We start from the raw sequence: 15783 nt of genomic DNA on the forward strand, positions 1-15783 counted from the left end.
AAACTACAGACTGACATTCAGCTGATGTCCAGGGCTCATGGACAGTTTTGGAACTTACTCACAGGGGAAAGGGTTAACCCTAACACTAACCCTAACCTCAACCCACCAACGTGCTCACCTTGCAACCAGACAGGGAAACAGAAAAGCGGTAAAAGTGGTAAAAAGAAAAAGTAGCCTACTGTAAATGTTTTCATAATTTATAATCGATTTGGAATTAGAAACATTTGCTTCACTTATTTTAATGTAAGTACTTTTTGAGTACCAACATGAGAAAATGTCAGACTTTCAAGGAATTCCGGTACTTACATTTCAGAGTGCCAAATTCAGGCACTTTAAGCACCTTGTATGAACCCTGGTGTGTGTGTGTTTTTATGTATGTGTGTGAAATGTATACCAAAAATAACTATCCACCTGAATGTACTAACTATAATAATTCTGTATTGGACCCCTTGCTTGATGACTAAAAATAAATGTTTGTCGTGTGAGTGTACAGTGCCTTCAGAAAGTAATCAGACACCAACGCCATCATTGCCAATACCATGCCTACGGTGAAGCATGCTGAAGCAGGGTGAAGCATTGAAGCGGGGTGAAGCATGGTGAAGCAGGGAGAAGCAAGGTTCACTGTAGGTATGGTACAAACACATGCACACGAACCCCCAAACACACTAAAACACAATTCCACACACGCACACACACTTACACTTCCAGCCTTACATACTGTGTGTGTGTTTGTGGTAAGATATTGGGAATCAGTGAGCTCAAAAGAGCCTGGAGACTTAGACCAGAGAACTACATCAATCTACTCTGCTCCAGAAAACACACAACTCAAGGCCGTGTCTGTGTATCTTTTAGATGGATGGAGGAGATTTGGAGTATTATGGCCTGTAAGGCTGGTCTAGTGCTCTAATTTCTCTAAGATGGAGAGAGACCGGGAGAGAAATGGAGAGTAAAAAGGGATGAGAGAAATGCCTAGGGACAGAAACAGAGTGAGAAAGGAGGATGAAGAAAGAAATTAATGGAAGAAAGAGGGAGATGAAAAATTAAGAGATGAAGATGAACAACATATTATAGGTAATAAGTCACAGTTTACAGCCTTGCATTAGAGTTACAGGAGGAATCATTTAGTAGAGAGATATGAAGACATCTGGTCAGGAGAGATGAGGACATCTGGTGAGGAGAAAGATGAAGACGTCTAGTGAGGAGAACAATGAGGACATCTGGTAAGGAGATATGAAGACATCTGGTGAGGAGAGATGAAGATATCTGGTGAAGAGGGAGATGAAGACATCTGGTGAGGAGTGATGAGGACATCTGGTGAGGAGAAAGATGAAGACGTCTAGTGAGGAGAACAATGAGAACATCTGGTAAGGAGATATGAAGACATCTGGTGAGGAGAGATGAAGACATCTGGTGAGGAGAGATGAAGACATGTGGTGAGGAGAGATGAAGACATCTGGTGAGGAGAGATGAAGACATCTGGTGAAGATGGAGATGAAGACATCTGGTGAGGAGAGATGAAGACATCTGGTGAAGAGGGAGATGAAGACATCTGGTGAGGAGTGATGAAGACATCTGGTGAAGAGGGAGATGAAGACATCTGGTGAGGAGTGATGAGGACATCTGGTGAGGAGAAAGATGAAGACGTCTAGTGAGGAGAACAATGAGGACATCTGGTAAGGAGATATGAAGACATCTGGTGAAGAGGGAGATGAAGACATCTGGTGAAGAGGGAGATGAAGACATCTGGTGAGGAGAGATGAAGACATCTGGTGAGGAGAAAGGTGAGGGAGGAGAAACGAGGTGGTACTGATTGTCTGTGTTTTTCTGTTCCTGTTGTGTGTGTGTGTTGTCTGTGTGTTCCTGTGGTTTGTGTCTGTGGTGTGTGTTTGTGATAACTCACCTGTATCTAAAGGGAGCCACACTGGCTCTAAGTGGGGCCTCTTGGTGGAAGTGTTCGAGGACAGGCGCAACCATAGTGAAGGATTGCGTTACAGTGGTAACTAAAGTCTGTGGTAAGAGATTCAGGTAGGAAGAGTCGGGACGAAGGTTCTCAGGTGTGCCCATCTCTTCATCTGATTGGCTGAAACCATTGTGATGTCTGGAGGTGGGGTAAAGAGTCATGCAGGGGAAATGTTGGAGGTTCTTGTGATTGTGCACCAGGCCTTGTACTGGAAGGGAGAAGTTAATCTCTCTCTTCCCCAGGAAAGGCCTCTCTCCTTGGAGAAAGCTGTTTGACTTGTGCCTGGTGTTCCACAGTTGGTTTATGTTTGCTTTATTGGTGCTGTTTCCATTGCAGTTCGGAGGGGGGGTGTCTGTAAATGTTTATGGGAATGTTATTTGTGTGGATATGTTTGTGTGAGTGTGTGTAGGAATGATTAGGTATGTTGGGGTGAGTGTGTGACTCTCTTCAAGTCCAGGAAATCTGTAGATTCAGGAGGCTGTCTGTGTTTGATGGCGGATTTGCCGAAGGTCAAGCTGGAGTCCTGGGGAACAGGTGGAGCTGTAACCTGCTGGGGCAGCTGCTTCCTCAGACAGCATCCCCAAAAAAGACCTGAGGTCCAACAAGGACAGAGACAGCTAAAGAGTGTGGGAGATGGCACTGATTTGTACTCACCACAAAGTGAGGTAGCATGTGATCTCACCTCAACACCATTGAGACCACTGCACTTTTTTTCCCCCTTTCCAACAAAGTCGAAAAGGAAGGTTTTGAGGTGAGAGCACACCTCAACAGGGGGATACAGGTAGAGAAAGAGGGGGAGAGAGAAAAGAGAGAGAGAGAGGGATGGGGAGAGAGAAAGGGAGGGAGAGTGAGAGAGAGAGAGGGAGGGAGGGAGAGAGAGAGGGATGGGGAGAGGGAAAGGGAGGGAGAGAGAGAGGAATGGGGAGAGAGGGATATAAATAAGGACTGGGAAGAAGACGGAGGGAGCGTGGAAGCTGTATATCAGTTCAACAACTCCAGATGAACCATATAGTGTTTCTTCCTGAATGACTGTTTCATCCCCTGTCCTGTCTTGTGATAGGTTCAGAGCTCCATTGACCTCAGCCAAACAGGAAACTCTGAAAAACTCTAACAATGACTTCGGAAAATCACAGATCTTTGTCTCAGCCAGTCACGTTCAAAGTCACATTCTGACTCAGACATCCTCAATTCCAACAGAAACCAACAAAACAGAAACCAACAGACACCACAGGAAATCAAAGGAAACTAACAGAAACCAAAAGGATTTAGCAGAAAACAACAGATACCAAAATGAAAAAATAGAAACCAAAATGTTTGCCTGATATCAGATAAAGAGGTCCTATGAATGAGCCAGAATATACTACAAGGGGCTCAAAAATGTATTACAAAAATATACTACAAGGGGCTGAACAATATACTACAAAAGTATACTACAAGGGGCTCAAAAACCATGAACCAATGCAAAGAGGAACAGTAGTCGCAATATGAAGCTAACCAACAGGGACAACAGACACTTAACAGGATAGTTTCTCAACTGCCCAAAAAGTACAGCCTAGGATTTACCACAGAATTGAATCAGCACCTCTTTGACCCAGTCTGGAAAAAAACTGTACATTCTGGTATGAGCAGCCATTTTGTGGGGGTCATTGGTTCCAATTATTTCTCTGAATGATTGTATAATGGCCAAGGAATATGAGGTCATTTAACAGGACCAGGTCATCCCTACGGTTCAAACCCTGTTCCCTCATGATGTTCCAGTATTCCAGGATGGTAAAGCCCCCCCCCATACACACTAATAAAAAGATTGAAAGGTGGTTATACATTATGAATGCCAGGATGATGTCAAAGACTTCCATGCCCCCCACTAATCATCTTTCATGGCTTTCCGAGTCACCTTCCAAGGCCCCCACAGTCACCTTCGTGGCCCCCCCAGTCATCTTCCATTGCCTTCCCCGTCACCTCCCATGGTCCCTTGGTCAACTTCCATGGCCCCCCAATCACCACATCTGAACAGCATTGAACCTTAATGGAGAGTTCAGGAGATTTCAACCCCATAAATTGAGGCTTTACTTTTTGAAGAATGGTGCAAAATCTCATTACACACAGTTCAGGACCTGAATGACAGTGGTACACGAAGCACTGGAGTTGTTCTGAAGGCAAAGGGAGGCCCTACTCCATATTAGGTCTTTGATATTAACATACTGTCAGGTGTTTATGTTATTTTACCCAATGTATTTGTCTGCTGTAATCAACGAGCCATACAGACTCTATTGACATATAGACACCAACAGTAAAACAGACTATATTGACATATAGACCAACAGGAAAACCAGAAAAAGAACCAGGGGAGCCTAGTTCAGCCGGCCCGCAATTAGAAGGGATGATTGTTGTTGCTCTCACAGGCTTTGAACCTGGATCGCCAATTTGAGAGCCTGTGTCTTCAACCACTACGACACAGAGCTATGTGTGTGCAGGTGTTGGTATAGCATCTCGGCATTAGATCATTTTATCATACATTAACATCACGCCAAGTTTGTGGATGCTCAGTCTCGCTATCAATTGAACATGCCAAGTTCAGTCTCAGTTCAGCAATTTCTAACGGGACTGAAGATAAACTTTACACTGCCAAAGTTTTTTCATTTCATGGCACAACAACATCATTTTTTTTCCTTTCATTCGTGAATCACATTGATACAATAACTATCAATATAGGTAACGATAACTGACTTTTTCATTGTGGAAACCCCAACTTTTTTAAACCCCGACTTTTCTACATTAGCCCAAAAAGCATACACAGATGCATACTTCGCAAAAGTGGCAAATCACTGGCCCTCACTGGATTCTAACCTTGTTCTCCCACATGGGAGGCTATATTTAACCACTGCACGACAGAACCTGACATTTATCAACCCCTGGAACATTCCTGAACTATTTTAGCTTTGTGGCAGGATGTGTTATCCTGCTGAAAGAGTCCAATGCCATCAGGGAATATCGTTGCCATGAAAAAGCGTGGACATGGTCTGCAACAACAGTTAGGTTGTCAAAGTAACATCCACATAAATGGAACCCAAGGTTTCACAGCAGAACATTGCCCAAAGCATCACACTGCCTCTGCTGGCTTGCCTTCTTCCCATAGTGCATCCTGGTATCATGTGTTCTCCAGGTCAGTGACACACACGCACCCGGCCATCCACGTGATTTAAAAGGAAATGTGATTCATCAGACCAGGCCACCTTCTTCCATTGCTCTGTGGTCCAGTTCTCATGCTCATGTGCCCATTGTACGCTTTCGGGAGTGGACAGGGGTCAGCATGGACACCCTGACTACTCTGTGGCTACGCAGCCCCATACGCAAAAAGCTGTGATGCACTGTGTGTTCTGACACCTTTCTGTCAGTACCAGCATTAACTTTTTCAACAATTTGAGCTACAGTAGCTCATCTGTTGGGTCGGACCACACAGGCCAGCCTTCGCTCCCCATGTGCATCAATGATCCTTGGCCGCCCAAGACCCTGTTGCCAGTTCACCACTTTTCCTTCCTTGGACCACTTTTGACAGGTAATGACCACTGCTGACGGGAACACCCCACAAGGGCTGCAGTTTTGGAGATGCTCTGACCCAGTCATCTAGCCATCACAATTTGGCCCTTCCCAAAGGTGCTCAGATCCTTACACTAGCCCATTTTTCCTTCATCTAAAACATCAACTTTGAGGACAGAATGTTCACTTGCTGCCTAATATATCCCACCCACTGACAGGTGCCATGATAACGAGATTATCAATGTTATTCACTTCACCTGTCAGTGGTCATAATGTTATGGCTGATGGGTGTATCAGTGTTATTAATTTCACCTGTCAGTGGTCATAATGTTATGGCTGATGGGTGTATCAGTGTTATTCACTTCACCTGTCAGTGGTCATAATGTTATGGCTGATGGGTGTATCAGTGTTATTCACTTTACCTGTCAGTGGTCAGAATGTTATGGCTGATGGGTGTTTCAGTGTTATTCACTTCACCTGTCAGTGGTCATAATGTTATGGCTGATCGGTGTATAAACCAACAGTAAAACTGTTGATTGTTCTTGAATTGCAGCCCCTATTTGGCCTTCTGTATTATTTGTATTTGTATGGATGTCAAAATGATTCTCTGTTATATCAAATACGTTTTCTCTTTCATTAAAACCATTTGAGTAACTTGGTAACCTAGTGCCAGAAAATCAATCAGGAAGATAAAACTGTTTTAACACTGCAGTTAATTCCATCTGCAAAATCAAAACAGAGATGATGACAACAATGCCAAGCTGGTTGGAGAAATCAACAGGAGAATATTACAGCCAATCACAACACTAAAGGGTATTACAGCCAATCAAAATACTATAGGGGTATTATAGCCAATCAACACCGAAGGGTATTACAGCCAATCACAACATTAGAGGGTCATTAATAATGTGACTCTAGCACCTTTTGATTGAGATCTGAAATGCTCAGCCTATATGACTAGAATGATATGAAATATTCATTTCTCAGAATGTATGCAGTATCTAAACTGGAAAAAATCTCATACAAAACACACCCTCTCACAGAAATTCACCCTCTCACAGAAATTCACCCTCTCGCAGAAATTCACCCTCTCACAGAAACTCACCCTCTCACAGAAACTCACCCTCTCACAGATACTCACCCTCTCACAGAAACTCACCCTCTCACAGATACTCACCCTCTCACAGAAACTCACCCTCTCACAGATACTCACCCTCTCACAGAAACTCACCCTCTCACAGAAACTCACCCTCTCCTGTCATCAGGACATGATCGACATTGTGTTTGTTTGGTTCGGTCTGGCTCCACAGTGTGTCTCTTTCAGGCACACTGGCAAGTGTGTGTGTTTGTGTGTGTGTGTGTTTGTGTGTGTGTGTTTGTGTGTGTTTGTGTGTGTGTGTTTGTGTTTGTCTATAACGTCATTCTGCTGCCGCAGTACGATTGCAGACCCTGCCTTCCCCTCTTCGTCCTCTCTCTACCCTTCTACTAAATGTCTCTCTTCACCCCTCCTCTTCCTCTCCATACCCTGTTTCAAATGGTCACTCTTCACCCCTCCTCTTCCTCTCTCTATCCTGTTAGTAATGGTCTCCCTTTCACCCCTCCTCTTCCTCTCTCTATCCTGTTAGTAATGGTCTCCCTTCACCCCTCCTCTTCCTCTCTCTATCCTGTTAGTAATGGTCTCCCTTCACCCCTCCTCTTCCTCTCTCTATCCTGTTAGTAATGGTCTCCCTTCACCCCTCCTCTTCCTCTCTCTATCCTGTTAGTAATGGTCTCTCTTCACTCCTCCTCTTCCTCTCTCTATCCTGTTAGTAATGGTCTCTCTTCACCCCTCCTCGTCCTCTTTCTATCTTGTTAGTAATGGTCTCTCTTCACCCCTTCTATCTTTCTCTTTTCCCTCAATCTTTCCAATGCACTGGTTGGCTGCTGTTTTCCTTCTTCCTCTCCCATTCTTTATCGCTTCATTGCTCTCCCTCCTTTCTCTCTCTCTTTCTCTCTCTCAGGGTGATATTTGAAGCCAATCAAATCATTGACATTGGGCCATTAGCCAGACAGAAAATAAATCTATCCAGGTGTTTTCTCCTCTGCAAGGCTGTTATCAATTAGTGTGATTACTAAATATTAGTTCCTTCATTGACAGACAAAATAATTGTCAAGTGTACATTGCTATGATTGTTGCCGAAACAAACACAGTTCAGCAGAGTTATTCAGGAAATGAGAACTCCTAGTATGACCTCATTGATCACATCCACTCATTACTGTGTCTGAGGCTCTACAGATCTCTTACCTTCATCAGAAAACCATGGTGTCATAACCCCAGGGATAGGATCCCTTATCCCCCATATCCATATATATATATATAAACCATGGTGTAATAGCCCCAGGGATAAGATCCCTTATCCCCTATATCCATATATATATATATAAACCATGGTGTCATAACCCCAGGGATAAGATCCCTTATCCCCTATATCCATATATATATATATATAAACCATGCTGTAATAGCCCCAGGGATAAGATCCCTTATCCCTTATATCTCTTTATACAGTGGGGAGAACAAGTATTTGATACACTGCCGATTTTGCAGGTTTTCCTACTTACATAGCATGTAAAGGTCTGTAATTTTTATCATAGGTACACTTCAACTGTGAGAAACAGAATCTAAAACAAAAATCCAGAAAATCACATTGTATGATATTTTAATTTAAGTATTTGATTACCTACCAACCAATAAGAATTCCAGCTCTCACAAAACTGTCAGTTTTTCTTTAAGAAGCCCTTCTGTTCTCCACTCATTACCTGTATTAACTGCACCTGTTTGAACTCGTTACCTGTATAAAAGACACCTGTCCACACACTCAATCAAACAGACTTCAACCTCTCCACAATGGCCAAGACCAGAGAGCTGTGTAAAGACATCAGGGATAAAATTATAGACCTACACAAGGCTGGGATGGGCTACAGGACAATAGGCAAGCAGCATGGTGAGAAGGCAACGACTGTTGGCACAATCATTAGAAAATGGAAGAAGTTCAAGATGACGGTCAATCTCCCTCAGTCTGGGGATCCATGCAAGATCTCACCTAGAGAATGGGAGAAGGTCATGTGGTCTGATGAGACAAAAATAGAGATTTTTAGTCTAAACTCCACTCCTGGAGTGGCCTAGACAGTCTCCAGACCTGAACCCAATAGAAAATCTTTGAGGGTGCTGAAAGTACGTATTGCCCAGCGACAGCCCCGAAACCTGAAAGATCTAGAGAAGGTCTGTATGGAGAATTGGGCCAAAATCTCTGCTGCAGTGTGTGCAAACCTGGTCAAGAACTACAGGAAAAGTATGATCTCTGTAATTGCAAACAAAAGGTTTCTGTACCAAATATTAAGTTCTGCTTTTCTGATGTATCAAATACTTATGTCATGCAATAAAATGCATAATAATTACTTAAAAATACAATGTGATTTTCTGGATTTTTTAATTTTATTCTGTCACTCACAGTTGAAGAGTACCTATGATAAAAATTACAGACTTCTACATGCATTGTAATTGAGAAAACCTGCAAAATCGGCAGTGTATCAAATACTTTTTCTACCCACTGTATATACATATATATTTATAAACCATGGTGTCATAACCCCAGGGATAAGATCCCTTATCCCCTATATCCCTAAATATATATATGTATATATAAACCATGGTGTTATAACCCCAGGAATAAGATCCCTTATCCCCTATATCCCTAAATATATATATGTATATATAAACCATGGTGTTATAACCCCAGGAATAAGATCCCTTATCCCCTATATCCCTATTCATACACATATATATATATTTAAACCATGGTGTCATAACCCCAGGGATAAGATCCCTCATCAGTAGTAAATGTAGGGTATATTGTGTCACTTTGGTGATTTTTGACCCTGGTGGGCAGGGTTTCCAGATTGATTTGACAGGTGGGCAGGACATCCAGTTTGCAGGGTGGGACTTTCAGTGTGACGTATGGACTTCAAGTATGACGTGTGTTAGTGCTGGACTTCTGGAATGACGTATGCATATCCGGTGACTTTGTAATTTATGATTACATTGATGTGTCCATGTTTGATGTTTTACAACGACTGATGACTGATGAGTGTTATGACAGGTGCGATATGTTTGATGTTTAACAAATGGGTCTTAGGGTTCCGGAATGTTAAATTCCCAGGCAATAAATAAGTGTTATATCAGCGGCAAGATGTTTGGTGTTTAACAAATGGGTGCCAGGGTTCAGCAATACTATAACCCCCCAGCATTTTATGTTCCAATAAGTGCTACAACAGATGTCCAAAAACCAGTGGGTGTTAACCTTCCATGTTTTACAAGGTACGTGTAGCATGGTGTTTTTCCACAAGCACAGAATTACATGTGGGAAACATGCTTTTTGTGTAAGATGTAAGAAGGGGGTCAGGACTTACCATTTTGGAGAGTTTCAGCCCATTTTTTATTTTAACAAGAGATGGGCCTTAAGATCAGATCTGCCCATAGTAAAGGTCCTTTTATAACCAATAATACAAACTGTAGTATACGCAGGTGGAAAAACATCACATGTTTAACACAAGTTTCGTTGTTGATCAGAACAATACAGAAAAAAAACTATGCTATTACTTTGAAGGAATATTCATGGCCTGGGTCGACCACACATTATGACTAGGTTGATTGTGTCGTGGTTGGGTTTAAAATATTATAAAAAATAAAAACAATGATTTTGGTAAATGTTTATGTATGAGCAACAGTGATTTTTGTAATAAAAATGGTCAGCATTTACTTTTAAGTTGCATTATATGGCAAAACGTTACAAAGTTACCCAGAAGGTAGCTTATAAATATGCATGAACTACGGCAAATCGTTGACAGGTCAAGATAAGTTATTTCAGTTAATCAAAACATTTGTAAAGGCGTCTTATGAAATTGTATAATGGGGATCAACGTGGGATTGTTTTCTTCACATTGGTAGAAATATTTAACAGGCAACGATGTTTACAAACTGTAGTATTTATTAAAATTAAATGATGTGATGTCATGGCTGAGCTGCGATAACTAACGATAACAGCATTTCTACAGGACAAGAACAATATATTTGTTTTTCAAACGTCAACAACCAACAATCAATCAATCAAATGCATTTATAAAGCCCTTTTTACATCAGCAGATGTCACACAGTGTTTTTACAAAACCCCAAGAAGCAAACAAGAGTAGTGTTGAATTTCAGTGGCTAGGAAAAACTTCCTAAGAATGCCAACATTTTGGAAGAAACCTAGAGAGGACCCAGGCTCAGAGGGGTGACCAGTCCCTCTTCTGGCTGTGCCAGATGAATATATTAAGATTACAATTGCAATTATTAATTAATGCATATGGGCTGAGTCTAGAGTATATTAAAACTTAGTCCAGGTTGGAAGCATGACCAGATGGACAAGAAAAGGGACAACACAGGGGAGGAGGAGGTGTCAGCACAGTAGCAGCTGAAATCGTCAGGCATCGTCTCGATCTGCAACACAACCAGGTGGACTCTGGACAGGGACAGCAACGGGTCCCCCAAGCCAGGGACTCCACAGGTGTGGGCCAAGACCTCATGCCCTACTAAGTTCAAAACGGGAGGGGACTGGGAAAATTCTGAAAATGCATTCCTCATATCAAGGAGAACTTAGTGGAGAAGGAGAACTGACCCTACTCCCCCAGCACAATAATACAGCAGCGTAAGACCTTGGGACTGAGACAGAGGGGGGGTCCGGTGACTCTGTGTCCCTATCTGGGGGAGGCCCCAGACAGGGCCCAACAGGCAGGAAATCAATCCACCCACATTGCCAAGCATCAACCAAAGGGACACCCACCAACCGCAACCACCCTGAATGAGGGCCGTGTATTGCCAGCAGAGTACAGCCCAATTGCACAAGTGCGCAACAGAGAGACAACAACAAGCCAGTGACTCTTCCCCCGATAGGCATTGGAGGGAGGACATCCCAGTGGCGATGAGAGCCCACCTGGCAAGACAGCAGGGGTGGACATTATCAAGCCTTTCTGGTCACCTTCATGCCCCTGGGCCAGGCTACACCTAATCATAGACCATGCAGTAGAGATGAATCTTTAGTAGACACTTGAAAGTTTGCATATTAATCAAAGGAGAGGTCAGGGTCAAGGGTAACACTGAGGTTTCTTACAGTTTTTTGGGATACGACCATGCAGCCGTCGAGGTTCACAGTGAGTTCTGCTAACAAAGCTCTTTGTTTCTTGGGTCCTAAAACAAGCATTTCTGTTTTTCTTGAGTTTAAAAGCAAGAAGTTCTCTGTGATCCACTTCCTAATATCTGAAACGTATGCTTCCAAAGTTGCTAATTTTGGAGCTGAAACCCTAATACATGCATTCATAACCTCCCATCTTAACTACTGCAACTCCCTACTCACTGGCATCAAATCTACATCCCTCAATAAGCTCCAAATGGTTCAAAACTCTGCAGCCAGACTACTGACTTGCACCAAGTCCTGGCAGCATATCACCCCTATCCTCTGTGAGTTACACTGGCTTCCAATCTCCCAACACATTGACTACAAGATCCTCCTACTGACATATAAAGCCTTAAACAATACCGCCCCTGCCTACCTCTCCGACCTTCTTCTTCCATATCAACCTACACACTCACTCCGTTCCAGTACTGCAGGCAACCTTATAATCCCCAAGTCCATGCTCAAAGGCTTTGGTGACAGGGCATTCTCAAAGGTTGCTCCTCATCTCTGGAACTCTCTCCCCAAAACCATCCTTGACTCTGAGACGATCCCCATCTTCCAGCAACGCCTCAAGACTCATCTGTTCAAAATCACCTACCCATAGCCATGCCAAATTCCACACTCTCAATCTTTATTGTTTTCTCATAGTATTTATTTTGTTTCTGTTTGTTTTCTGTTCCATGTCACTATTGTACAGCGTCTTTGGGTCCCTGAAAAGCGCTATATAAATATAATGTATTATAATTATTAACATTTAACATTTAAAAATTGCAATTGTGGGGTGCTTTATAGAAAATGTGGTGCATGCTATTTTGGAAGGTGGTGTCACCATCTGCTAGTTTACATAACAAAATAAACTAGAATTATTTTACATGCCTTCAAAAAACTTAATCAATCAATGAATCAATTCAATGTATTTATAAAGCCCTTTTTACATCTGCAGTTACAAAGTGCTTTTAAAAAACACCCAGCTTAAAACCCCAAGGAGCAAGCAACAACAATGTTGAAGCACAGTGGCAATGAAAAACACCCTAAAAGGGGCTGATATTTTTGAAGAAACCTATTGAAGAACAAGGATCAGAGGAGTGACCGGTCCTCTTCTGGCTGTGCCATAATGTAAATTAGCCAATAGACACCTCCCTCTGTCCAGTTGGAATAAGCTGTTCCAGAAGCACTCTAGACCCCCAGATAAAACTGTACCAGGCAATGTAACATTTGTTCCTTTTGCATGTAGTCACAATATTGCCTTATTTTGCTGAGTCAAAATTGAAGCCCAAGATATCAAAACCCATTTACAGGGGAGATTATTGCATTGGTGTGTGCTGCCACCTGCTGGCGTGACTCCACTCCTTCTAACTTGTATCTCTTCCACCCTCTTCTCTTTTCACTTTCACTGTCCCTTTTCATTCTGATGGGCTTGAATTATTAAAAGAATATATTTAAAGAAATAAACTATACATCCAGAAGTATGTGGACACCCCTACTAATTATTGAGTTCTGGTGTTTCAGCCACACCCTTTTCTCACAGGTGCATAAAATTCAGCACATAGCCACAAACTCTACATAGACAAACATTGGCAGTACAATGGATCCTACTGATGAGCTCAGTGACTTTAAATGTGGCTCTGTCATAGGATGCCATTATTGTCACAAGTCAGTTTGTGTACTTTCTGCCCTGCTAGATCTGCCCCGGTCAACTGGAAGTGCTAAAAATTGTGAAGTGGAAGCATATAGGACCAACAACAGTCCATTCAGTGGTAGACCACAAAAACTCATATATTGTCTGCCAAGTAAAAATCACTTATCATCTGTTGCTTCAAAAGAAATGTCATGCTGATAAATTATAGTACCTAATGGAGGCATATAGAGAGAAAACAGGATTGGCCCCAGGATGGAACCCTGCGGAATGGGTACAAATTCCCACAGATACACTCTAAAATCTTGTGGAAAGTGTTCCCAGAAGAGTGACAGCTGTTTTAGCTGCAAAGCGGGGCAAACTCCATAGTAATGGGCATGGTTTTGTAATGGGATGTCCAACAAGTTTGTATGGGTGTGAGGATCCGGTGTCCACATACTTTTGGCCATGTAGTGTATTTTTTTTATTTGTTAACATTTTCTAAAACCTGTTATTGGTTCAGTATAGAGTATTGTGTGTTGATTGATGAATAAAAAAAACTATTGAATGCATTTTCAAATAAGCCAGCACGTAACAGTGACGGGTCTGAATAGGTTCCGAATGTACTGCATCTGTGTGAAAGCATTTAAATCTAATCAATGAACACTTTCCTCCCAAGTATTTAGTCAAAAGACAATGAACCAATGACATCACATACACCCGCACACAAGGACTCAGGCTTCATACGTGGGTATTAATATCCAGGTTGGATCTAGGTTGTATGCAGGTTGTATGCAGGTTGTATGCTGTACAGCAGTTAGACAGTGAAATGTCTGTGTAGATCTAAACATAACCAGATCTCTGGGTGAATTACAACCATAAAGCACATCTAGGACACTAAAACAGTGTTGTGCATGAAGATTCTCTTTGTTCTTATTTTACAGCATTGACTCATCTCATCTCGCTTTTCTACTATCTGCTAGAATGAAAATGACACTCTAGCCTCTGTATACTTAAGATGTGTGTTAATGTAAATACTGAATGTTCCAGTGCAGGAGGAAAAGTGAAAGACTGATGAGTTACATAATCAAAACGAGCACATAAACACTCTGATCGTATATAGCTGATATGGCTGAGAGTAAAGTCCAGTATTCTTCTGTCTTCAACTGAAGGTGTGGTCTTAAAGAGAGCTGTAGAACAAATACAAGCACTCACATAGACACACACACACACACACCTGTAAAACAAACAGTGATTCAGTCCTGGTGAAAGAATAAAGTACTGTAGTATTGTTCAGTATTTTATACATCAAATACCTTCTTCGTATTAATCTGTAGGTTTGGCCTTTTCACCTAACATTACCCTGCACTAACCTTAATTTAACACTAACTTTAATTTAGCACTAACCTTAATTTAACACTAACCTTAATTTAACACTAACCTTAATTTAACTCTAACCTTAATTTAGCACTAACCTTAATTTAACACTAGCCTTAATTCAACACTAACCTTAATTTAGCACTAACCTTAATTTAACACTAACCGTAATTTAACCCTAACCTTAATTTCACACAAACCTTAATTTAGCACTAACCTTAATTTAACACTAACCTTAATTTAACACTAACCTTAATTTAACTCTAACCTTAATTTAGCACTAACCTTAATTTAACACTAGCCTTAATTCAACACTAACCTTAATTTAGCACTAACCTTAATTTAACACTAACCTTAATTTAACCCTAACCTTAATTTAACACTAACCTTAATTTAGCACTAACCTTAATTTAACCTTAACCTTAATTTAGCACTAACATTAATTTAGCACTAACCCTGAACTATAACTACATTGACATGCAGGAATCCTAGCAGATGGACTATAATGCAAACAATATGACTAGCTGACTAACTTTAGTCCTAGCAGTTAGACAAACAATAGGACTAGCTGACTAACTTCGGTCTTACCAGTTAGACAGTGAAATATATTGAACCTTGTTTATCAGACTACAGCAATAATACCAGATAAACCTTCATAGCAGACAAGGTAAATTAGACAGGATACAACCTCACCTCACCTCTCAAACTACAACTATGATACCTGATAGGCCTAATGACTATACATGGACAAGAAGATCTTTGCTGTCCTTTTCTCTATCTCTGTTCCTCCCCCTCGTTCTCAGTTCTCTTTCAGTCACTCCCTCCCTCTCTCCTGAGGTGGTTTGTTAGGTCATGTGATCTAGCAGAGTAAAGGTCCCAATGACTGATTCTGCTCTTACCGCCATTCAGCCAGTAGACTCAGAGACGATACTTGACACCACCACCCCGTCAGCCTCCACTGCCTGGACCCCCACGGCCACCATGTCCATCAGTCGGAAGAACTGGTCTGCTCTGTCTCGGTAGGAATCGTCTTTGTTACTGCT

The 15783-nt window shown here is 41.8% G+C and overlaps 1 protein-coding gene across 1 annotated transcript in view; it reads left to right on the forward strand.

Moving 5' to 3' along the window:
* The first annotated feature begins 15575 nt into the window (after nucleotides 1-15575).
* lad1 (ladinin) overlaps nucleotides 15576-15783 on the forward strand; it is a 48499-nt gene continuing 48291 nt past the window's right edge. The window contains exon 1 of the mRNA XM_029124271.2: nucleotides 15576-15759. Coding sequence (XP_028980104.1) covers nucleotides 15620-15759 — 140 coding nt within the window. The 5' untranslated portion in view covers nucleotides 15576-15619. The remainder of the gene's footprint in view (nucleotides 15760-15783) is intronic.

This window comes from Esox lucius, chromosome 12 (genome assembly GCF_011004845.1).
Source record: "Esox lucius isolate fEsoLuc1 chromosome 12, fEsoLuc1.pri, whole genome shotgun sequence".
Lineage (NCBI taxonomy): Eukaryota > Metazoa > Chordata > Actinopteri > Esociformes > Esocidae > Esox > Esox lucius.